This window comes from Arachis hypogaea, chromosome 18 (assembly GCF_003086295.3).
Source record: "Arachis hypogaea cultivar Tifrunner chromosome 18, arahy.Tifrunner.gnm2.J5K5, whole genome shotgun sequence".
Classification (NCBI taxonomy): Eukaryota; Viridiplantae; Streptophyta; class Magnoliopsida; order Fabales; family Fabaceae; genus Arachis; species Arachis hypogaea.
In genome coordinates, this window is record NC_092053.1 from 89,845,037 (window position 1) to 89,869,294 (window position 24,258).

At 37.5% G+C, this 24,258-nt stretch overlaps 1 protein-coding gene and 1 pseudogene across 1 annotated transcript; both read left to right on the forward strand.

Annotated features, from left to right (window-relative positions):
- Nucleotides 1–5,290: 5,290 nt before the first annotated feature.
- LOC114925791 (2-hydroxyisoflavanone synthase-like) lies at nucleotides 5,291–5,764 on the forward strand (annotated as a pseudogene).
- Nucleotides 5,765–6,226: 462 nt separating this feature from the next.
- On the forward strand, nucleotides 6,227–6,835 carry LOC140181395 (uncharacterized). The gene has a single exon (XM_072224949.1). It carries the CDS (start codon nucleotides 6,227–6,229, stop codon nucleotides 6,833–6,835), a length of 609 nt encoding a protein of 202 aa, XP_072081050.1.
- The last annotated feature ends 17,423 nt before the right edge of the window (nucleotides 6,836–24,258 follow it).

Below are 24,258 nucleotides of genomic sequence, written 5' to 3' on the forward strand. Positions count from 1 at the left end.
CACTAAGTCTATCAACCCTTCTTTCTTGTGCATTTTCACCCCTAATTTCACCCTCTACCTGACCAGAGTGATACTCTGAAGACAATAAGCAAGCATCACGAACCTTCTTTTCTTCATCAACCCACTCAAAAAATTTGCATCTTCTGCTTGGGCAAGACATGAACCTTCTGTTTGGATTCTTGGGTGTATTAGAACTTTTCAGAATCAGAGAGTCTCCACAGAAGCAACGACTCCTCCTCTCCTTCTACTTCAACCACTCACCTTTCATATCATCTTCATTATCAATCCACTCGAAAAAACTGCACCTTGGCACTCGTCCACAAGCTACATACCTCCTTCCATGGCTGGCCACTTCAGAAGAAGACAGAACAACAACTGCCTCCCCACAGTAACACAAATGTCTTTTCTTGTTGACAGTTCTTGAACTCGATATTCTCGAAGAACGTTGGGTGGAATCCATGCAAGATGAGAAAATTTCAGCAAGAAATCAGAAGAAAGGGAGAAGAGGAGAACGATGAACAGAATACGATTCTGGAGTTTCAGGATAGGCCAGGGATTATGTAGGGTTAGACACAAGGGTATTTTCGTAACTTTAACACAGGTCAACGTTTTATTTAACGTTGACTGCGAATAAGGACCCAATTAAAACAAAAAAATTGGTATAAGGACTCAATTAAAAGGAAAAAACTATAGGGACCTAATTAAAAATTCGGCCAAACTATAGGGACTAACAGAATAATTAAACCTTTAAAATCTTAACAGCATGTACCCCACGCCCATTTTATTCAATTTATCTACACTAGAAAACAAATGTTCAAATAACTTTTAGCAGTTATAATCTGTAGATTATACAATTTTAGAATTGTTCTATATTTTTTAGAAAAAATAATCTTATGCGAATGTGTAGCTACATAATAATTGAAATCGCGTAGCCTAATCCATTTAGCAATTTAAAAGTGGGATTTTAACCAAGTTTTTTGCAGCAAATACCGAAGAATATTACCAACCACTTCTCTTGAATACTCAAAGAGGATGTATAAATTTTTGAGATATAAGAATAGTAGGAGGAACAATTTATGCTACGTATAGAGATGCATGCTTCGTCTTTGGACTCTTGAAAGATGACAGAGAATTCATGGATGCAATTAAGGAAGCAAGCTCGTGGGTCTCAGGATCATATGTTAGAAGGTTATTTGTCATTCTATTAACATCCAACAATATCTCAAGACCGGAACATGTTTGCCTGTCTGGGATAGATGTTGGCATGAACTCTCAGATGATAGTTTGTATCGACAGAGAACTGTGATAAACATGAGGGGTGAGTTTTTATAATTGCAATTATAAAAGTTCTTCATTATTGATCATTTTTAGTTTGATTGAATTTTTACAGTATCGTATAATATGCTGAGTTAACCATGTCAGATGATGAGATTAATCAGTTGTGCTTAATGGATATAGACAAGATCTTACATTCCTATGGTAAAACCTTAAAAGACTATCCTCCTATGCCTTTAGCAACCGAAGTTGATAGTTCTTTGTTAACCAAAAGGGTTATCAGGGAAGAGCTAAACTTTAATAGGGATGATTTAAATAAAAATACCTCAGACATGTTAGCCATCACACCACCTGAGCAGAAATATGCATTCGATAAAATTGTTACAGCTGTGTATTGTGATGAAGGGATTTTTTCTTTGTGTATGGTCATGGGGGTATTGAAAAAACATTTCTCTGGAACCTTATGGGGGTACTAGAAAAACATTGCTTCAAGTGGTATTGCATCTTTACTTCTTTCCAATGGAAGAACGGCACACTCAAAATTCAAAATACCGCTGAATATAACTGAGGATTATGTATGTTACATCAAACCTGGTTCTCCTCAAGCAATGTTATTGAAAGCCAAACTTATAATTTGGGATGATGCTCCAATGGTTAGTAGGTACTGCTATGAAGTGCTTGATAAATGCTTAGGTGATATCATGAGGTTTTCTCCAACATATAACAAAGATTTGCCCTTTGGAGGAAAAGTGGTTGTACTAGGTTGAGACTTTAGACAAATTCTTCCTGTCATTTCACGAGGATTGAGACAAGATATCGTTCATTCAACCGTGAATTCATCTTACCTTTAGAAGTTTTGTCAGGTGCTCAAACTAACAAAAAATATGAGACTCTCTTTAGGGACGACTGCTTCAGATCAAGATGAGACAGAGCAATTTGGTGAGTGGTTATTGAAAGTTTGTGATAGTCTAATATGTGACAATATGGATGGTGAATCTGAGATATGTCTTCTAGGAGATATCGTTATTCCTTCTTTAGACCAGGCATTTGATGAGTTGGTTCATTTTTCTTATCCAAATATTTTGGATAACATGTTCTTAAAGAATTTTTTTCCAAAGCAAGAACTATACTGGCTCCCACGCTGGACATCGTTGAATAGGTCAACAACCACTTGATGGCTATCATTCTTGGAGGGAAAAAATTATATCTTAGTTCGGATTCGATTTGTATAGATGAAGGGAATATAGAGAGTCAACTAGATCTCTATTATCCTGAATTATTAAATAACATAAATTGCTCTAGTTTGCCTCCACATAAATTAATACTCAAGGTTGGTGTTCCGGTGATGTTATTGAAGAATATTGACCGATCCAGTGGTCTTTGTAATTGTACAAGGCTACAAGTTAGGAAGCTTGGAAATTATGTCATAGAATGTGAAGTCTTAATGGGTAACAATATTGGTCATATTGCTTTGATTCCAAGAATGAATATGGTACCAACAAATGAAACCGTCCCAGTTAGATTCCAACGAAGACAGTTTTCCATAATAGTATCGTTTGCCATGACAATTAATAAGTCTCAAGGACAAACTTTATCTCATGTTGGATTGTACTTGTCCAAACCAGTTTTTACACATGGCCAACTATATGTGGCACTTTCAAGAGTTAAGAGTAAGAGAGGTTTAAAAATTTTACTTATGAAATCACGTAGAAATGTTTGCAAATTCAACCATCAATGTTGTTTATAGAAAAGTCTTTTAAAAAATAGGATTCTAATATAAATATTTTAATTTTATTTTAAATTATGTATCAATGTATAATTATTTTACTTAAAAAAAAGTGTAAAATGATTATTATTCACCATTTTTAAGTTAAACTTTGATTTTGAAAATAATTTTATAAATTTCTTAACATAATAATTATTTTGTTTCTTTTTTAAAAATATCCAAACATATAATTTTTTTTTACTTTTATAATTTTTTCCGTGCTGAGCACGGGTTCATACACTAGTATTATATAAAAATTGGATTTTTATACTTAATGATGGAGCTGACGTGGCATATTTTTTAGAGTATTTTCTGGTTTATTTTTTTTAATTCCTTAAATACAATTCATTATGATGAGCTAATTATATCAACTAATTGATCTGATTAGATATTTAAGTATCATACTAATTATATCAACTAATAGATCTGATATTTAATTGATTATTTAATTATGGGCAGACATAACTTCTTCTTGAAGATATTTTTCAATTTTATTTTTTTGATTGATTAAACTAAATATCAATTATAATCCATTGTAAATAACCCATTTATTAATATGCTAATATTAATCTAAGTCATTAATATTTTTTTTTCATGAAAATAATAATGTTTTACGTTAGCTTTAAATTTTTGCTATTACTATATTAAACTTAATTTATCATTGTGATTTGATTTTTCAATTATGCGATATGATTAATATTCAAAAGAATAACGTGAATTTTTTTTTGTAAATTTCATTAAATACATAATTTTAATTTTTTTACATATAATTTTAAGTTTTCATTACTATTTAACACTCCTCATATCTTTCATTTTTTTAGATGATTCTTTTGTTTTCTTTCGCTCTCTAAAATGTTCAAATAATATTTTGTATTTTATATTTTTCTATATTTTATAATTTATTTATTTTCTAACATTATTCTTTAAGACTTTATATGATTTTATTTTATTTTATTTTATTTTTAATTAATTTTTGATATTTTTCTCCTAAAAAAATATCAAGGTCCTTTAAAATAAATAAAATATTTGTATAAAGTTGTTTGACGTATTTTATTTAATTTTTTATGCTAATTTAATTTTCTATTCATTCTACTAAACTATATTTAGTACTTTTATTTTATAGACTTTGTAGGTCCTTTGTTCCTTTTGATTAAAAGATAATAATAATATTTTTTTCCATTTATATTTTGTATTTTTTATTTGTTTTATATTTTTATTATTCTTCATACAATTTATAAAATATTTACTTTTATCCTACTATACATAAAATTTTCGTTTTTATTCTTCATTCTTCATGTTATTGATCTTATTTATATAAATAATTAAAAATACTCGGTGATATAAAAAAAATTTATGTGATATAATCTAAAATTTCTAGCATTAAAATTAGATATCTATCTTTTAGATATTCGAATATTGCAGTATTTCAATTTATTATTGTTCCAAACCCGATCTCCGGTCCTTCCTCGGAACGGTCATTAAACCCGGCATGTGATGAGACGTCCAAACAATGCGCTTCTCGCCTGACCATGAAACAGCCATGAACTCCCCGAATTCCCGACCTCGACCGAAAAAATCAAACAACGATCTCCTTGCCAAACCACAACGGCGAGGAAAATGTTCCTCCAACAATGAGACCGAGCACCCTCACTCTCTCGCTCCGAGGGCAACTGTTACGGATCCGGCCCACGACTTTCACACCTGGAACAGTCTCCAAACCCGGTTACCCGGATCCGAACCGCTTCACCCTTCTAGAAGGCCCGGAATCGGCCCACTAGAGCTTCTAACCAACAATCAAATTCAAATACCTCCCTTATCTTAACCAGATAAGATAAGATAAGATAATTACCATCACCTATATAAAGGGGAGCCCCAAGCCCCCTCAGGTAGGCCATTCACTCTTCACACCTTTTACCTCTTAGATCCATTCTGACTTGAGTGTTGGAGTGTCTTTGCAGGTACCACCCCCATTGCTCTAGTCAAATAATCTGGCATCCGCTTCCACCTTCAAGTTTCCGATCTATCTCTCAACCCGTACCGGAGGCATCCAGTACATTGGCACCGTCTGTGGGGACTTTGCAACGTCGTGGCGGCATGGCGGATAACCCAGAAGAGCAATCCTCAAATTCACTCACTTGATTTCTTGCTTGTAACTGAGAGCAAAAAGAAATAATGTTTCTTTAACTTGCATCACCTTCTTAGTAATAACACACATTCGCCCTACTCCAACGGCGAAATCCCAAAGGAACAATGTTTTTTCGACTTGCAATCACCTTCTTAGTGATAACACTCTTTATGCACCTTCGTCCTACTCCAACGGTGAAATTCCAAATCCTCCAAGCCCAAAGTCTCGCCTCCCTTTAGTGGGACACCTCCACCTCTTGGACCCTCTCATTTACCACTCCCTCATCCGTCTCTCCAAGCGCCATGGCCCCATCTTTTCCCTCTACTTCGACTCCATGCCCACTGTGGTTGCTTCTTCTTTTGAACTCTTCAAGCTCTTCCTCCAAACCCACGAGGTCACCTCCTTCAATACCAGGTTCCAAACCTCTGCCATCCGCCGCCTCACCTATGACAACTTTGTCGCCATGATCCCCCTTCGGACCTTACTGAAAATTCATAAGGAATCTCATCATGAACGACCTCCTTGACGCCACCACCGTGACCAAGCTCAGACCTCTTAGGAGCCAAGAGATCAAGAAAGTTCTCAAGGTTCTTACATAGATGCGGGAGACTACCAAATCGTGGCGGCATGACGGAGAACCTCAAGGACCAATCCTCCAGCCAACACCCCAACTCAAACCCACGAAGCCCAACTCCCGAACTCCAAGATAACACTCCTTCCACCCACGGGAGGATAACAAGTGTAGCACATCGCCAGCCAATTCCAACCCAACAATAACCAAGAGAGGACAATCGTCCTCCCACTGAAGCCCAGCCACTCGACGGCCTGGGAAATAAGGTGGTCCAGATAATCCAAGAGCTGTCTCTCAGGGTGCAAAATCTCAAAGGCCGAGTTACATCCAAAGAATGGTACCACCCAGAGCATGCAAGCCAAGCGACCTCCAGGACCTAATCTCACTGTGATACCAGGAACACCAGGCCGCCTGAGCAACGACACAGCAAAAGACACGATCGCAGTGTCACTCGCGACCCAGGACACTGACGCAACACGGAGGATGACCGATGACATCGGGAAGCCAAGCGCACAAGAAGCGAGCACGTGATAATGGGGCCACCCCCTTCACGGAGAATATCCTAAGAGCAAAACTCCCCAAGGGCTTCAACAAGCCCACGAACATGAAATATGACGGAACTAAAGATCCCCAGGAACACCTGATGGCCTTCGAGGCCAGGATGAACCTGGAAGGGGCCGCCAACGTGATCCAATGCAGAGCCTTCCCGGTAATCCTGGCTGGACCTAAGATTAAATGGTTCAAAGCCCTCCCAAACGAGTCCATAGCCAGCTTCCACGATATCACCAGAAAGTTCATGGCCCAGTTCACCACCAGAATCACCAAAGCTAAACACCCCATTAGCTTGCTCGGAATCACCCAAAGACAAGACAAATCTATGAGAAAATATCTGAACAGATTCAACGATGAATACCTGACGGTCGACGGACTCACGGACTCAATCGCGAGCCTCTGCCAGACCAATGGGCTTATGAATGAGGACTTCCGAAAGTATCTCACCACGAAGCCAGTCTGGACTATGCACGAGATTCAAAGTGTCGCTAAGGATTACATGGACGATGAGGAGGTGAGCCAAGTCGTGGCGGCCAACAAACGGTAGAACGGCAGTACGGCACCTCGCTAAAACCCCCCACCAAGAGAAAACCAAAAGGAACATCACAAACTGACAAATGCAAATCGACCCCCCAGAATCGGGAAATTCTCAAATTACACCTCCTTGTCAGCTCCCATCACCAAGATCTACCACCAAATAGCTGACCGAGGCGTCTTTCCAAAGGCCTGGCCACTTAAAGAAAGAACGAGTGGCAACAAGAGCTTATATTGCGACTACCACCAAGGATATGGGCACAAAACACAGGACTGCATCAACTTAAAAGATGCTCTGGAGCAAGCCATACGAGACGGAAAGCTCTTCGAGTTCGGCAAGATCGTCAGGAAGCCGAAGCGCACAGAAAGAGACAGATCGCCAGAGAAGGAAGGACGCAACCCAAGGACACAAAGACAAGCTGATAAACCCCGATTTCGTGGTTTATCTTGTTCTTATTTTAGGGGATTTTACCACCTTTTCCCACATTTATTCAATGAAATAGCATGGTTTTATAATTCTCCCTTGAATTGTGCTTAAGTGTAAAAACATGCTTTTTAGGCCCTTAAATTGGTGATTTTGATTCACTTTAATTCCATTCGATGCCTTGATGTGTTTGTTGAGTGATTTCAGGTTCATAAGGCAAGTATTGGATGGAAAAAATGAGGAGAAAAGCATACAAAGTGGAGAATGCATGAGGAAACAAGAATTGGGAATGCATCGATGGGCACGGATGCGTACAAGGCGCGCACGCGTAGAAGTGATTTTGCATAGAGACGCGCATGCGTACATGCCGCGTACGCGCGGATGAAGAAACAGCCAATCGACGCGCACGCGCACATGGCGCGTACGCGCCGATACTCGCACGTGACCCACTTAAAGGTAAAACGCTGGGGGCGATTTTTGAGCTGCCCAGGCCCAAATCCAACTTGTTTCTGAGTATATTTCATGCAGAATTAAAGTCCAAGAAAAGGGGAAGGGGGCAATTAATTAGTCAACATGAGCCTTTTGTTAGTTTTCTAGAGAGAGAAGCTCCCTCTTCTCTCTAGAATTAGGTTAGGATTAGGTTAAATTGTCATAGATCCATGTTTAATTCTTTGCTTTCATCTTGTTTCTTCTACAATTTCTCATTTCTACATCTTGATTTTCTTAGTTGTAATGTTAATTTCTCAATTTGCTCTCTTTTGTGATGATGAACTCATGTTGGATTTGGTTTACATTTAATGCAATTTGATATTGATGTTTCTTTTATTGATGCATTAAGTTGTTGATTTACTCTCCTTGCAATTGGTAGTTGTTAGATTTTATTATTCTTGCATATTTACCATGCTTTCCTTTATCACCCACCAAGTGTTTGACAAAATGCTTGGTTGGGCTTTAGAGTAGATTTTTGAGCATTCTTGGCTTGGAAAGAGTAATTAGGCAATCTTGAGTCATGAAAACCCAACCTATGTTGGTGATCGAGAATTGTTAGTTAATATCATTCCCATTGACTCTAACCTCTTACTAACCCAATTAGTGAGTTGATTAGGACATTTGGATTGAGATTAGCTAATCTTGTTAGACTTTCTCTCATGGAAGATAACCTATATCTTCTTCCATCATTGGGGATGACGTAATAAGATAATTTCTTGTTAAGCATTGCTATGATTAATGACTAGGATAGAAAGCCTATGATCTCAAACCTTGCCACGAATGTCTCTTCTTATTAATTACTTCTTTTATTGCACTCTTTACTCTTCTTGTCATTTATTTTATTGCCCCTTCTATCAACAAACCCCCATTGTTCTTCATAGCCAATAATTGACCACTTCATTGCAATCCTTGTGAGACGACCCGGAGTCTGAATACTTCGGTTAATTCTTAATTGGGGTTTGCACTTGTGACAAAACCAATATTTAATTTGATGCGATGTTTGTTTGTTGGTTTGGAGCTATGCTTACAACGAAGTAATTCCCTTCTTTAGGAAGAAAATCTATACCATCGAGCAAATCTAAGCCATCACAAGCCCCCCGGGGAAAGTCCAGAAATAGACCCGACCATAGTCGTCAACGTCATAATGGGCAAGGATACACCGAAAAAGTCGAAATCGGCACTAAAAAAGGACCTCAAGGTCCTGGCAGTCAGAAACCAAACCCCGGCAATCATCACCAGTAATGCGATAACATTCTCCCCCGAGGACTGCCAATACGGCACCTCGGCGAAAGATACCCCATTCGTTACCTCCGCAAAGATAGGAACCGGGCTGGTCAGAAGAATACTGGTCGACACAGGAGCAGATTCCAACATCCTCTTTAGGGGAGCCTTCGACAAACTCGAGCTCCGAAACGAAAACTTACAAACCTACCGTAATGGGGTAACTGAGCTTGGGGATAACTTCCTTCAACCGGACGGCACCATCACACTTCCCCTTACCATCGGAGCCGGGAACCAAAGAAAGACCATCCTCTCTGAATTTCTCATTCTCAAGAACTCCATCGCCTACAACATTATCCTCGGGAGAAAGACTATTAACAACCTCTCGGTGGTCATCTTCACCAAATTCTTACTCATGAAGTTCCAAGCCGACGACGGCATTATCGGCACAATACACGGAGACTGGGAAGTGGCGGTAGAGTGTGAGAACACTAGCTCGGCCCTCCACAAGAGATCCCGAGATGTAGCAGGCATCTTCTTTGCCGACCTCGAAGCATGCCAAGTCCAAAGTCTGCACAGAACCATGCAAGGAAAAACCTACTGAGTTTTTGGCGCAGTTCTTGTAAATTGCTGACACAGTGCGTGACAATGAGGTAGATTAGGATGTATACAGGCTGTTACTATTTCCGTTTACTGTAAAAGATCAAGCTAAGAGGTGGTTAAATAACCAACCCACAGCAAGTATAAGAACATGAAAACAGTTATCAGACAAATTCCTGAATCAATATTTTCCTCCAAAAAGGATGACACAGCTAAGGCTGGACATCCAAGGCTTTAAACAAGAGGATGATGAATCCCTTTATAACGCCTGGGAGAGGTACAGAGGGATGCTAAGGAAATGCCCCTCTGAAATATTTTTAGAGTGGGTGTAATTAGACATCTTCTACTATGGGCTTACAGAAAAAGCTCAGATATCTCTAGACCACTCAGCTGGTGGATCTATACACATGAGAAAGACTATTGAAGAGGCTCAAGAGCTTATTGATATAGTTGCTAGAAATCAGCATCTGTACATAAGTAATGAGTCCTCCATGAAAGAAGAATCTAAGGCAGTATCAATTGACTTTAGTCCTCAGGAACAAGTTGCTGAACTCAATCATCAACTATCTTCTATAACAAGGCAGTTAGCAGAATTTAAGGAGATGCTACAAGAAACCAAAATTGCTAACAAGGATATGGAATCACAATTGAATCAGACAAAACAGCAGTTATCAAAATAGATAACAGAGGAGTGCCAAGCAGTTCAATTAAGAAGTGGAAAAACATTAAATACCTCAACTCAAAGCAGCAGAAAGCCAAGAAAAGAACAGCTGACAGAGGATGAGCAACCTGCTACCCAAAATCCCTCTGAGGACAGTAAGAGCTCAGAGAGGAACAAGTCTGGCATTCAAACGCCAGAAAAGGGTGAAAAATTGGTGTTAAACGCCCAATCCATGTCCAGTTCTGGCGTTCAAACGCCAGAAAAGGATAGTAATCTGGCGTTAAATGCCCAATCCATGTCCAGTTTTGGCGTTCAAACGCCAGTGAGGGATCAGACACCTGCAAGTGCTGATAATAACTCCCTCAAGAAGGCTTCTCAACCTGCCTCTGTAGGAAATAAACCTGCAGCAACTAAGGTTGAAGAATATAAAGCCAAAATGCCTTATCCTCAGAAACTCCTCCAAGCAAAACAGGATAAACAGTTTGCCCACTTTGCAGACTATCTTAGGACTCTTGAAATAAAGATTCTGTTTGCAGAAGTACTTGAGCAAATACCCTCTTATGCTAAGTTCATGAAAGAGATCTTAAGTCATAAGAAGTATTGGAGAGAAACAGAAAAAGTTTTTTTCACTGAAGAATGCAGTGCAGTCATCCTAACAAGCTTACTAGAAAAGCTTAAGGATCCCGGAAGCTTTATGATACCATGCACATTAGAGGGTACTTGTACCAAGACAGCCCTATGTGACCTTGGGGCAAGTATCAATCTAATCCTTGCATCCACTATCAGAAAGTTTGGCTTGACTGAAGAGGTCAAACCAATCCAGATATATCTTCAACTTGCTGATAGCTCCATTAAATACCCATCAGGCATAATTGAGGACATGATTGTCAAGGTTGGGCCATTTTCCTTTTTCACTGACTTTGTAGTGCTGGAAATGGAGGAGCACAAGAGTGCAACTCTCATTCTAGGAAGACCTTTCCTAGAAACTGGACGAACCCTCATTGACGTCCAAAAAGGGGAGATAACCTTGAGAGTCAATGAGGATGAGTTTAAGTTGAATGTTGTCAAAGCTATGCAGCATCCAGACACATCAAAAGACTGCCTGAGCGTTGATATTATTGACTCCCTGGTGGAAGAGGTCAATATGACTGAGAGTCTCGAATCAGAGCTAGAGGATATTTTTAAAGATGTTCAGCCTGATATGGAGGAACTAGAGAAAATAGAAGAACATCTGAAGACTCCTCAGGAAGAGGAGAAGCCTCCTAAACCCGAGCTCAAACAACTACCACCATCCCTAAAATATGCATTTCTGGGAGAAAATGACACTTTTCCCGTGATAATAAGCTCTGCTTTAGAGCCACAGGAAGAGAACGCACTAATTCAGGTGTGAAAGACACACAAGACAGCTCTTGGGTGGTCCATAAGTGATCTTAAGGGCATTAGTCCAGCCAGATGCATGCACAAAATCCTATTGGAGGATGATGCTAAGCCAGTGGTTCAACCACAGAGGCGGCTAAATCCCGCCATGAAGGAGGTGGTGCAGAAAGAGGTCACTAAATTACTAGAGGCTGGGATTATTTATCCTATTTCTGATAGCCCCTGGGTGAGCCATGTCCATGTTGTCCCCAAGAAGGGAGGAATGACAGTGGTTCATAATGAAAAGAATGAACTGGTCCCTACAAGAACAGTTATAGGGTGGCGTATGTGTATTGACTACAGAAGGCTCAATACAGCCACCAGGAAGGATCATTTTCCTTTACCATTCATAGACCAGATGCTAGAGAGACTAGCAGGGCATGAATACTACTACTTTTGGATGGCTATTCAGGTTACAACCAAATTGCAGTAGATCCTCAGGACCAAGAGAAAATAACATTCACATGTCTATCTGGAGTGTTTGCCTACAGAAGGATGCCATTTGGTCTGTGCAATGCACCTGCAGTCTTTCAGAGGTGCATGCTCTCTATCTTCTCTGATATGGTAGAGAAATTTCTGGAAGTCTTCATGGATAACTTCTCAGTATTTGGAGACTCATTCAACTCCTGTCTTGACCATCTAGCACTTGTTCTGAAAAGGTCCCAAGAGACAAACTTAGTTTTAAACTGGGAAAAATGTCACTTTATGGTGACTGAAGGAATTGTCCTTGGGTACAAAATTTCGAACAAGGAAATAGAGTTGGATCAAGCTAAGGTAGAGGTAATTGAAAAATTACCACTACCTGCCAATGTTAAAGCAATCAGAAGCTTTATGGGGCATGCAGGATTCTACAGGAGGTTTATAAAGAATTTTTCAAAAATCACAAAACTTCTGAGTAATCTGCTAGCTGCTGACACACCATTTGTCTTTGACACAGGGTGTTTGCAGGCCTTTGAGACTCTGAAGGCTAAGTTGGTCACAGCACCTGTCATTTCTACACCAGACTGGACATTACCATTCGAATTAATGTGTGATGCTAGTGACCATGCTATTGGTGCAGTATTGGGACAGAGGCATGACAAGCTTCTGCACGTCATTTACTATGCTAGCCGTGTTTTAAATGATGCGCAGAAAAATTACACAACCACAGAAAAGGAATTGCTTGCAGTGGTTTATGCCATTGAGAAGTTTAAATCTTACTTAGTAGGATCAAAAGTGATTGTGTACACTGATCATGCTGCTCTAAAATATCTCCTCACAAAGCAGGATTCAAAACCCAGACTCATAAGATGGGTGTTGCTTCTGCAAGAGTTTGATATAGAAATAAGAGACAGAAAAAGAACAGAGAATCAAGTAGCTGATCACCTGTCCCGAATAGAACCAGTAGCAAGAGCGTCCCTCCCTCCTACTGAGATCTCTGAAACCTTTCCGGATGAACAATTGTTTGCTATTCAGGAAGCTCCATGGTTTGCAGACATTGCAAACTATAAGGCTCAGTAATGTCAAGCTATTGACAGTAAAGAAGCGCTTATTGGGAGGCAACCCAATCTTATTTATCTATGTTAATTACTTTTTCATTTCATTTTCTATTATTATTTTATGTTTTCTTTAGGTTGATGATCATGTGGAGTCATAAAAACAGCTGCAAAAGTAAAGCAGAATAAAAAATAGCATCAAAAATAGCACACCTTGGAGGACAGACTTACTGGCGTTTAAACGCCAGTAAGAGTAGCAGAATGGGCATTAAACACCTAGTTTGGCACCATTCTAGGCGTTTAACGCCATAAAGAAGCAACAAGCTGGCGTTTAACACCAGAACAGAGCACCAAGTTGGCGTTAAACGCCAGAAAGGGAAGAAAAGTTGGTGTTAAATGCCAGAAACAGGCTGCAACCTGGCGTTTAACGCCAGAATTGTACTCTAAGGGCATTTTGCACGACTAAATAGAGCAAGGATGAGAAGTCCTTGACCCCTCAGGATCTGTGGACCCCACAGGATTCCCACCAACCTCAACTCATTCTCTCTTCCCCAGGATCTCCTCCACTTCTCCTTCTACTCCCTTCTTTCTTCTTTTGCTCGAGGACGAGAAAACCTTTTAAGTTTGGTATGGAAAAAAACCGTTGCTTTTTGTTTTTCCATAACCATTTATGGCACCTAAGGCCGGAGAAACCTCTAGAAAGAGGAAAAGGAAGGTAGTTGCTTCCACCCTCGAGTCATGAGAGATGGAGAGGTTCATCTCAAGTGTCCATAGTTCAGTGGTAGAGCATTTGACTGCAGATCAAAGAGCCATGAGGGAGGAGGAACAAAGGCAAGGAAGAGACATAGAGGAGCTCAAGAGCACCATTGGTTCTTCAAAAGGAAGAAAACGTCACCCTCACTAAGGTGGACCCGTTCCTTAATCTCCTTGTCTATTTGTTTTTCTATTTTCGGTTTTAAGCTTTATGTTTGACTATGTTTTGTATCTTTACTACATGATCATTAGTGTCTAGTGTCTATGCCTTAAAGTTATGAATGTCCCATAAATCCTCCACCTTTCTTAAATGAAAAATTTTCCTAATTACAAAAGAACAAGAAGTACATGAATTTCAATTTTCATCTTGAAATTAGTTTAATTATATTGATGTGGTGGCAATACTTTTTGTTTTTTGAATGAATGCTTGAACAGTGCATATGTCTTTTGAATTTTTTATTTATGAATGTTAAAATTGTTGGCTCTTGAAAGAATAATGAAAAAGGAGAAATGTTATTTGATAATCTGAAAAATCATAAAATTGATTCTTGAAGCAAGAAAAAGCAGCGAAGACCAAAGCTTGCGGAAAAAAAATGGCGAAAAAAAAAGAAAAAAAAGAAAGAAAAAGAAAAAGCAAGTAGAAAAAGCCCATAGCTCTTTAAACCAAAAGGCAAGAGCAAAAAGCTAGTAACCCTTTAAACTAAAAGGCAAGGGTAAAAAGGATCCAAGGCTTTGAGCATCAGTGGATAGGAGGGCCCAAAGGAATAAAATCCTGGCCTAAGCGGCTAAACCAAGCTGTCCCTAACCATGTGCATGTGGCGTGAAGGTGTCAAGTGAAAAGCTTGAGAGTGAGCGGTTAAAGTCGTGATCCAAAGCAAAAAAGAGTGTACTTAAGAACCCTGGACACCTCTAATTGGGGACTCTAGCAAAGCTGAGTCACAAGCTGAAAAGGTTCACCCAGTTATGTGTCTGTGGCATTTATGTATCTGGTGGTAATACTGGAAAACAAAGTGCTTAGGGCCACGGCCAAGACTCATAAAGTAGCTGTGTTCAAGAATCAACATACTGAACTAGGAGAATCAATAACACTATCTAAATTCTGAGTTCTTATAGATGCCAATCATTCTGAACTTCAAAGGATAAAGTGAGATGCCAAAACAGTTCAGAGGCAAAAAGCTACTAGTCCCGCTCATCTAATTAGAGCTAAGTTTCATTGATATTTTGGAATTTATAGTATATTCTCTTCTTTTTATCCTATTTGATTTTCAGTTGCTTGGGGACAAGCAACAATTTAAGTTTGGTGTTGTGATGTGCGGATAATTTATACGCTTTTTCGCATAGTTTTTAGGTAGTTTTTAGTATGATTTAGTTAGTTTTTACTATGTTTTTATTAGTTTTTATGCAAAATTCACATTTCTGGACTTTACCTTCGCAAAGATAGGAACCAGGCTGGTCAGGAGAATACTGGTCGACACAGGAGCAGATTCCAACATCCTCTTTATGGGAGCCTTCGACAAACTCGAGCTTCGAAACGAAAACTTACAAACCTACCGTAATGGGGTAACTGAGCTCGGGGATAACTTCCTTCAACCGGACGGCACCATCACACTTTCCCTTACCATCGGAGCCGGGAACCAAAGAAAGACCATCCTCTCCGAATTTCTCATTCTCAAGAACTCCACCGCCTACAACATTATCCTCGGGAGAAAGACCATTAACAACCTCTCGGCGGTCATCTTCACCAAATTCTTGCTCATGAAGTTCCAAGCCGATGACGGCACTATCGACATAATACACGGAGACTGGGAAGTGGCGGTAGAGTGTGAGAACACTAGCTCGACCCTCCATAAGAGATCCCGAGACGTGGCAGGCATCTTCTTTGCCAACCTCGATGCACGCCAAGTCCATAGTCTACACAGAACCATGCGAGGAAACGACAAAGAAGCAGAGTGGGACCTGATGAGCGGATAATTTATACGCTTTTTGGCATTATTTTTAGGTAGTTTTTAGTATGATTTAGTTAGTTTTTACTATGTTTTTATTAGTTTTTATGCAAAATTAACATTTTTGGACTTTACTATGAGTTTGTGTGTTTTTCTGTAATTTCAGGTATTTTCTGGCTGAAATTGAGGGACCTGAGCAAAAATCTGATTCAGAGGCTGAAAAAGGACTACAGATGCTGTTGGAATCTGACCTCCATGCACTCGAAATGGATTTTCTAGAGCTATAGATATCCAATTGGCGCGCTCTTAATTGCGTTGAAAAGTAGACATCCAGGGCTTTCCAGCAATATATAATAGTCTATACTTTGTCCGAGTTTTGACGACGCAAACTGGCATTCAAATGCCAACTTCCTACCCTATTCTGAAGTTAAACGCCAGAAACAGGTTACAAACCAGAGTTAAACGCCACAAACAGGCTGCAACCTGGCGTTTAACTCCAAGAGAAGCCTCTACACGTGTAAAGCTCAATGCTCAGCCCAAGCACACACCAAGTGGGCCCCAGAAGTGGATTTCTGCACTATCTGCACTTAGTTACTTATTTTCTGTAACCCTAGCTACTAGTTTAGTATAAAAACAACTTTTAGAGACTTACTATGTACCTCATGACATTTTTACACTTCATATTGTATTTCTGATGGCATGAGTCTCTAAACCCCATGGTTGGGGGTGAGGAGCTCTGTTGTGTTTCAATGAATTAATGCAATTACTACTGTTTTTCATTCAATTACGCTTGTTTCTATTCTAAGATATTCACTCGCACTTCACCCTGATGAATGCGATGATCCATGACACTCATCCTCATTCTCACCTATGAACCCGTGCCTGACAACCACCTCAGTTCTATCTGCAGTAGCTTGAGTGTGTATCTCTTAGCCTCCTGGTTCACGATCAGAGTCTTCGTGGTATAGGCTAGAATTATTGGCGGCCATTCCTGAGATCCAGAAAGTCTAAACCTTGTCTGTGGTATTTCGAGTAGGATCTGGGAAGGGATGACTGTGACGAGCTTCAAACTCGCGAATGTTGGGCGTAGTGACATACGCAAAAGGATCAATGGATCCTATTCCAACCTGAGTGAGAACCGACAGATGATTAGCCCTGCGGTGACAGCACAGCCGGACCATTTTCACTGAGAGGATGGATGGTAGCCATTGACAACGGTGATCCACCAACATACAGCTTGCCATGGAAGGAGCCTTGCGTGTGTGAAAAAGAAGACAGTAGAAAAGCAGAGATTCTGAAGACAGAGTATCTCTAGAACTTCAACCTATTCTCCATTACTGCATAACAAGTATTATTTATTTTATGTTATTTACTCTTCATAAACCCAACCATTTTTTATTACTAATTTCCTGACTAAGAGTTACAAAATAACCATAGCTTGCTTCAAGCCGACAATCTCCGAGGGATCGACCCTTACTCACGTAAGGTATTACTTGGACGACCCAGTGCACTTGCTGGTTAGTAGTACGAGTTGTGAAAAGCGTGATTTATAATTCGTGCACCAAGACCTTGCAGACAAAGTCAGGAGCATAGCACACCTACGGAAGCTAGCCCTAAAACAGAGAATAAGCCTAAGGTACAATGGCAGCACGGTACGACGAGATTTTGGACCAGGAGACCTCGTCTTACGACAAAATGAGATCTGTCCACCCACTCCCGGATAAGGGATGCTCACGCCCAACTGGGAGGGTCCCTACGAAATCAAGACGGTAATCGAAAAAGGTGCCTACAGGCTCGAAAGACTAGACGGGACCAAGCTCCCAAGATCCTGAAATTCCACCAACTTATGGCGCTACTATACGTAGAAACATCCTTCCAAAGCAACAAGATCGAGGAGGTTTTAACGAGGTCCAAACCACAAATGAAATTCATTTTTTCAAAAGCGTTGCCCCGTCCGACGGCACGAACCAAACGCGGCTACCTAGGGATCGATCACCCTGAGGCCAACAAAACGGATATCCAAATAAGTAAACGGCTACCCAGGAATCGATCACCCCGAAGCCAATAAAACGGATATCCAAATAACAAAACGGATACCCAAATAATAAAACGGATATCCAAATAAGTAAACGGCTACCCGGGAATCGATCACCCCGAAGCCAATAAAACGGATATCCAAATAACAAAACGGATATCCAAATAAGTAAACGGCTACCCGGGAATCGATCACCCCGAAGCCAATAAAACGGATATCCAAATAACAAAACGGATTTCCAAATAAGTAAACGGCTACACGAGAATCGATTACCCCGAGGCCAACAAAACGGATATCCAAATAACAAAACGGATATCCAAATAGGTAACGGCTACACGGGAATCGATTACCTCAAGGCCAACAAAACGGATATCCAAATAATAAAACAGATATCCAAATAGGTAACGGCTACACGGGAATCGATTATCCCGAGGCCAACAAAACGGATATCCAAATAACAAAACGGATATCCAAATAAGTAAATGGCTACACGAGAATTGATTACCCCGAAGCCAATAAAACAGATATCCAAATAACAAAATGGATATCCAAATAAGTAAACGGCTACACGAGAATCGATTACCCCGAGGCCAACAAAATGGATATCCAAATAGGTAACGGCTACACGGGAATGGATTACCTCGAGGCCAACAAAACGGATATCTAAATAATAAAACAAATATCCAAATAGGTAAAAGGCTACCCGAGAATTGATTACCCCGAGGCCAACAAAACGGATATCCAAATAATAAAATGGATATCCAAATAGGTAAACGACTACCCGGGAATCGATCACCCTGAGGCCAACAAAACGGATATCCAAATAACAAAACGGATATCCAAATAAGTAAACGGCTACACGAGAATCGATTACCCCGAAGCCAATAAAACGGATATCCAAATAAGTAAACGACTACCGAGAATCGATTACCCCAAGGCCATCAAAAGGAAAATCCAAATAAGCTAAATAAACAAAGTCTTGAAATCGGCCCACCAAGAAGCCTAAAATAAGTTCACAATAATGACCCAAAAAAAGGCCACACAAAGCAAGCATAAGCTGACGGTCTTCTAACTCACGGAAAGCCAGACTGACCAACATCCTGCCAATCGGTGCAGGATGACGTCCCGCCCTTTTCAGATCCCTCATAGTCTCCCGAACTTCAGAGAATCGGACTCTCCAAACAACTTAGGATTGAGACCAAGCAAGCATGCTCTCGTGCTCCGGGGGCAACTCTTCCAGACCCGATCTCCGGCCCTTCCTCGAAACGGTCATCAAACCCGGCATGCGATGAGACGTCCAAACAATGCGCTTCTCGCCTGACCATGAAACAGCCATGAACTCCCCGAATCCCCGACCTCGACCGGAAAAACAAAAAAACGATCTCCTTCCCAAACCACAACGGCGAGGAAAAGGTTCCTCCAGCAATGAGACCGAGCACCCTTACTCTCTCGCTCCGGAGGCAACTGTTACGGATCCGGCCCACGACTTCCACACCCAGAACAGTCTCCAAACCTGGTTACCCGGATCCGAACCGCTTCACCCTTCTAGAAGGTCTGGGACCGGCCCACTAGAGCTTCTAACCAACAATCAAATTCAAATACCTCTCTTATCTTAACCAGATAAGATAAGATAAGATAATTACCATCACCTATATAAAGGGGAGCCCCAGGCCCCCTCAGGTAGGCCATTCACTCTTGACACCTTTTACCTCTTAGATCCATTCTGACTTGAGTGTCGGAGTGTCTTTACAGGTACCACCCCCTATTGCTCCAGTCAAATAATCAGGCATCCGCCTCGACTCGTAAATTCCGAATCCATCTCTTAACCCGTACCGGAGGCATCCAGTACAATTATAAAGATAAAAATAGTTTATTTTTTAAGCTTTCTTTTTTATAGTTTTAATTTTTATTTGTTTAACCATACTTTAAAACGACAATGGTTGTGATTACAAAATCGAGCTTATACATTATGATTGATTTATAAAAAAAAATACAACAAAAGAACTTGCATGTATTACTGAACTCAACAAGAAAGTATATTTTTATTTAAAAAAAAATTATTTTGATTCAATGCCGCGTGTGAAAAATTTGTCGTACTCTATAATATATAAAGTTAAATTACATCTTACTATTAAGTAGTGATTCGTCTATTATTTGAATATCAATATTTGTATATTAAATATTTTTATTATTAATCAAATTTTTTACTTTAATAGATCATGAAAAAAGTAAAAGTAAATCTCTTAATAGAATTAGTTAATATAAACAATGTTGTTAGTTAAAGCCAACAAAACGTATAAAAAAATTGATAAGATTAAATAAATTTAATTAAAAGTAACGGAAAAAATTACAACTAAAAAAAAGCTTTTGTTTAAATATAAAATTTTTGGATGTTGAATTGGTGATAAAGTTTGTTTTGGTGGAGGGGGAATATAGACTAAAAAGTCAGGAGAATTAACATGATTAGTATGTAAATTAAAAAATTATTAAATTATGCAGCTTAAATATGGGCATTTAATTTTTGTGGTTAAAATTTTTCAATTTATATTTCTAATTCAATGAAACAAAAAGTATATAATTTTTAATAAAAAATTTATGCCATTTTAGCTTCTTTTTTTTTTACACTATATATCTTATATTTTCCTATAATTAAAAGATTTTTAAATATGAAAAATTGTCACATTCTTAAATATATTATTAGAGATAAATTATTAAATGTAAATTATTAAAGAATATATAATATTTAGTTAATTATCATAATCACGTTTAAAGGTATTCAAGTTATTTTCATATAAAAAAATAATATGCTTCAAAAATATTTTTATATAATTTATTAATAAATATGTGATATTTATTATATTTTTTATTTTAGTAAAAAATATTATTGTGCTAAAGCGATATGGTTTAAAGGTGTATAAATGTATTTTTTATTTAAAAAAATTATAAGATAGTAAATACAATTTTTTTTTCAATTTTATTTTTAACATCTAGTTTTAGTTTTATTCTTGAAATTTTAATATGTTTTAGTTATATGCTGACGTGACATATTTTTTAAAGTATTTATTTATTTATTTATTTATTTTAATTCATTAAATTCAATTTATTATAATGAACTAATTATATTAATTAATTGATTTGATTAGATATTTCAGTGTCACGCTAATTAATTTATAAATACCAAATTGAATTTCAATTATTTAATTATGAAACTGACATAGCTTTCTCTTGAAAATATTTTCAAATTTATATTGCTTATTGATTAAACTAAATCAATTATAATGAATTGTAAATAACTTATTACATTATATCAATTATTTGATTTTAGATGAAATTGATAACATTTTTTTTTTCAATTCATTTAGCCTAACATAGTGAACCTAATTATATTAATATGCTAAAGTTAATCTAAGTCTTTAATAATTTTTTTTATAAAAATAATAATGTTTTACGTTAGCTTTAAACTTTTGCTATTACTATATAAAATTTAATTTTCCATTGTGATTTGATTTTTCAATTACACAATATGATTAATATTTAAATGAATAACATAAATTTTTTCCTTGCAAATTACATTAAATATATAATTTTAATTAACTTACATATAATTTAAGTTCTCATTTACTATTTAACACTCTACATATCTTTTATTTTTTTAAATGATTATTTTATTTTCTTTCACTCATTAAAATATTCAAATAATATTGTATTTTATTTTTTATTTTTTTTATATTTTATGATTTCTTTATCTTCTAGCATTGTTCTTTATGGTCTTATATGATTTTGTTTTATTTTTTAATTAATTTTTGATATTTTGTCCCTACAAAAAAAAAAATTAGAATCTTTTAAAATAAAAAAATAATTTTTATCTCTATAAAATTGTTTGAAGTCTTTTATTCAATTTTTTATACTAATTTTAATATTTTATTCATTCTACTAAACTATATTTAATACTTTTATTTTGAAAATTTTGTAGGTGCTTCATTTCTTTTTATTAAAAGATAATAATAAAGTTTCTTATTTTTATATTTTGTGTTTTTTATTTTTTTATATTTTTTTTATTCTTCATATTCTTCATACCATTTATAAAATATTTACTTTTATCCTACTATATATAAAATAAAATTTTTCTTTTTCTTTTGTCCATATTAGATTTAGAACTATTTTTTTAGGTAGTATTATGATTACAATTTATTTATTTTTATTTTTATTTTTTATATTATTAAATTTATTTATCTAGATAATTTAAAAATACTTGATGATATAATGAGAAAGTTTATGTAGTATAATCTAAATTCTTTAGTAATAGAGTTAGATATTGTTGAGTTTGGAAACAAATATTAAAAATGATGATTAAATATTATTAAAATATTAGTTAAATATTTATTAGAATATTACCAATTGTTTGTTTGATGAATTTGGTTTAGTGTGTAAAAAAGAAAATTAAGTTTCATATTAATCCAATTTATCAAGTCTGTCAATAAACAAGTTCAGTCCCATATTAATAAATTGATAGAAAATAAGTGGCTGAAGAAAGAAAAATAAAAAGGGCCAAATAAAAGAAACCAAGCCCAAGCGGTAAAATAGCCCAAGAACCAAACTTGATGAATTAAAATAAGGAATCCACTTACTGAAAAAAAAAAAGGAATCCAAGAAGACCAAGCTTCATACGGTCCTCTCTCTTACACTCATTGGTAACTGAAACTTGAAATTCAATTCACTTTAATTTTCTTGAAAGCTTCCACCGAAAGATTCTTTCTTCTCTCTCCTTTCTCACTTGCTTTAGTCACGTCACTTCATCTTCCAAAAAAGAAATAAAGAAAAGGAAAAGTACAGAGGGTATGGAGCTTTGAAAGACAAAAAGGTTGTTACCAAAACAAAGCAAAGAAAAGGGGCTACAACTAAGTAGTTAGGATCTCTTGGTCAAAGCACATCAAAAGTTTGTTTCCTCTTTAGTGCTTCACCGAAGATTCAAGAAGAAAGCTTCAAGGCTTCAAGCATGGAAGAAGCAACAATGGAGAACGTGAAGCCATCTTGGGTCAGAAGCATATCAATGGTCAGAATCAAAACTTGCGGCCGAAGTCAAGCTCAATGGTCAAGATTGAAGAAACTTGAAGAAAAAAGATGAGAGAGAAGAAGTAAGCATGCATGCAACACTCTCGGCCTTCTCTCTCCTCTCTGTTGAAGGCGCTGCTGCTCCGATATTGGAGAAGAAGACAGTATTAGAGTTGAATGAGATTCAACCTTGGAAGCTCCACTCTTCTATATTAAGGATGAACGGCTAAGGGTTGAAGATAAGGAGAGTAAGTAAAAAGCACAGAGTTCACTCTCATAGCTACCCAAGCTGTTAGAGTTCTTCTCCTTCATGTAGTTCATTCAGTATTTTCTTTTTCTCTGTTTTGATCTGTCTGAGTCTCATTGTAAAAGACAGTGAGTTAAACAGCAAGGAAAAGTCATAAGATGTCTCAGAGGTTCTTTTTATATCTTTCTATTTTGTGTCATAATCCTGTGGGGATTGCCTTGCAAGTTGGGTTAGCACTTTGCTGTTGAAACATAGGTTTGAGTCCTAATCAAATTCAGATTGGGTTTAGAATCTAGATTTGTCCCAGATAGGATTGGGTAGATCATAGAGAAAGAATTAGTGTTTGTAATCTGTTAAAGATAGTGAAATTCCGTCACTGTTGTGATGGAGACTGGATGTAGGCTACATTGCACCTAGTAGCTGAACCAGGATACATCTGGATGTTATTTCTTCTCCTCTATTACTTTTCTGTTTCTGTTAATCAGGAGACAAAAATGAAAATGTCTCTCAGTTGACCATGATGTAACACCCTAACTTTTAGCACCTCATGATCGTACTAAAAGTTCGAGCGCTACTAACTTCTATTCCTTTAATTATATACTATGTTTATTTAATATTGAGCCTTCGTGAATATGAACTGAAACCTTTATTTAAGAAAATGAAGATCCTTTATTTTAAACCACTTAACCACAAAGGTATATATATTTACATAACATTACATAGACTTATTTCAAGATTCTAAAAAAAAAACAAATCCTACCCTTCTAAAAACTAAAAACAATAAGTGACAAGGGAAAAAATAAAATCTAACAACTCAACTTGTAAACATAATCTTCTATGCTCCTATAGCTCGGCACTAAATCTTCACATCTGTAGCTGAAAGGGGTTGAAATAGGGGGTAAGAACTGGGAAGTTCTTAGTAGGGTCAGGGTAGTTAGTTAAGTCAGGATTATCACAGCTCAATTTAATTCACAGCCTAGCACAACGACCCAGAACAATAACTAGTCATAGAAGTTCAGATTAACAAGCAATTAAAATCACAAACACACTCAAACAATCACAAACAATTCACAACACCGAACCAAATGCAAAATATGCAAACAAGGATGATGCATGCCTA

Coding starts and splice junctions, on each gene's coding strand:
- LOC140181395 (XM_072224949.1), top strand. CDS start 6,227: ATGACATCGGGAAGCCAAGCGCACAAGAAGCGAGCACGTGATAATGGG.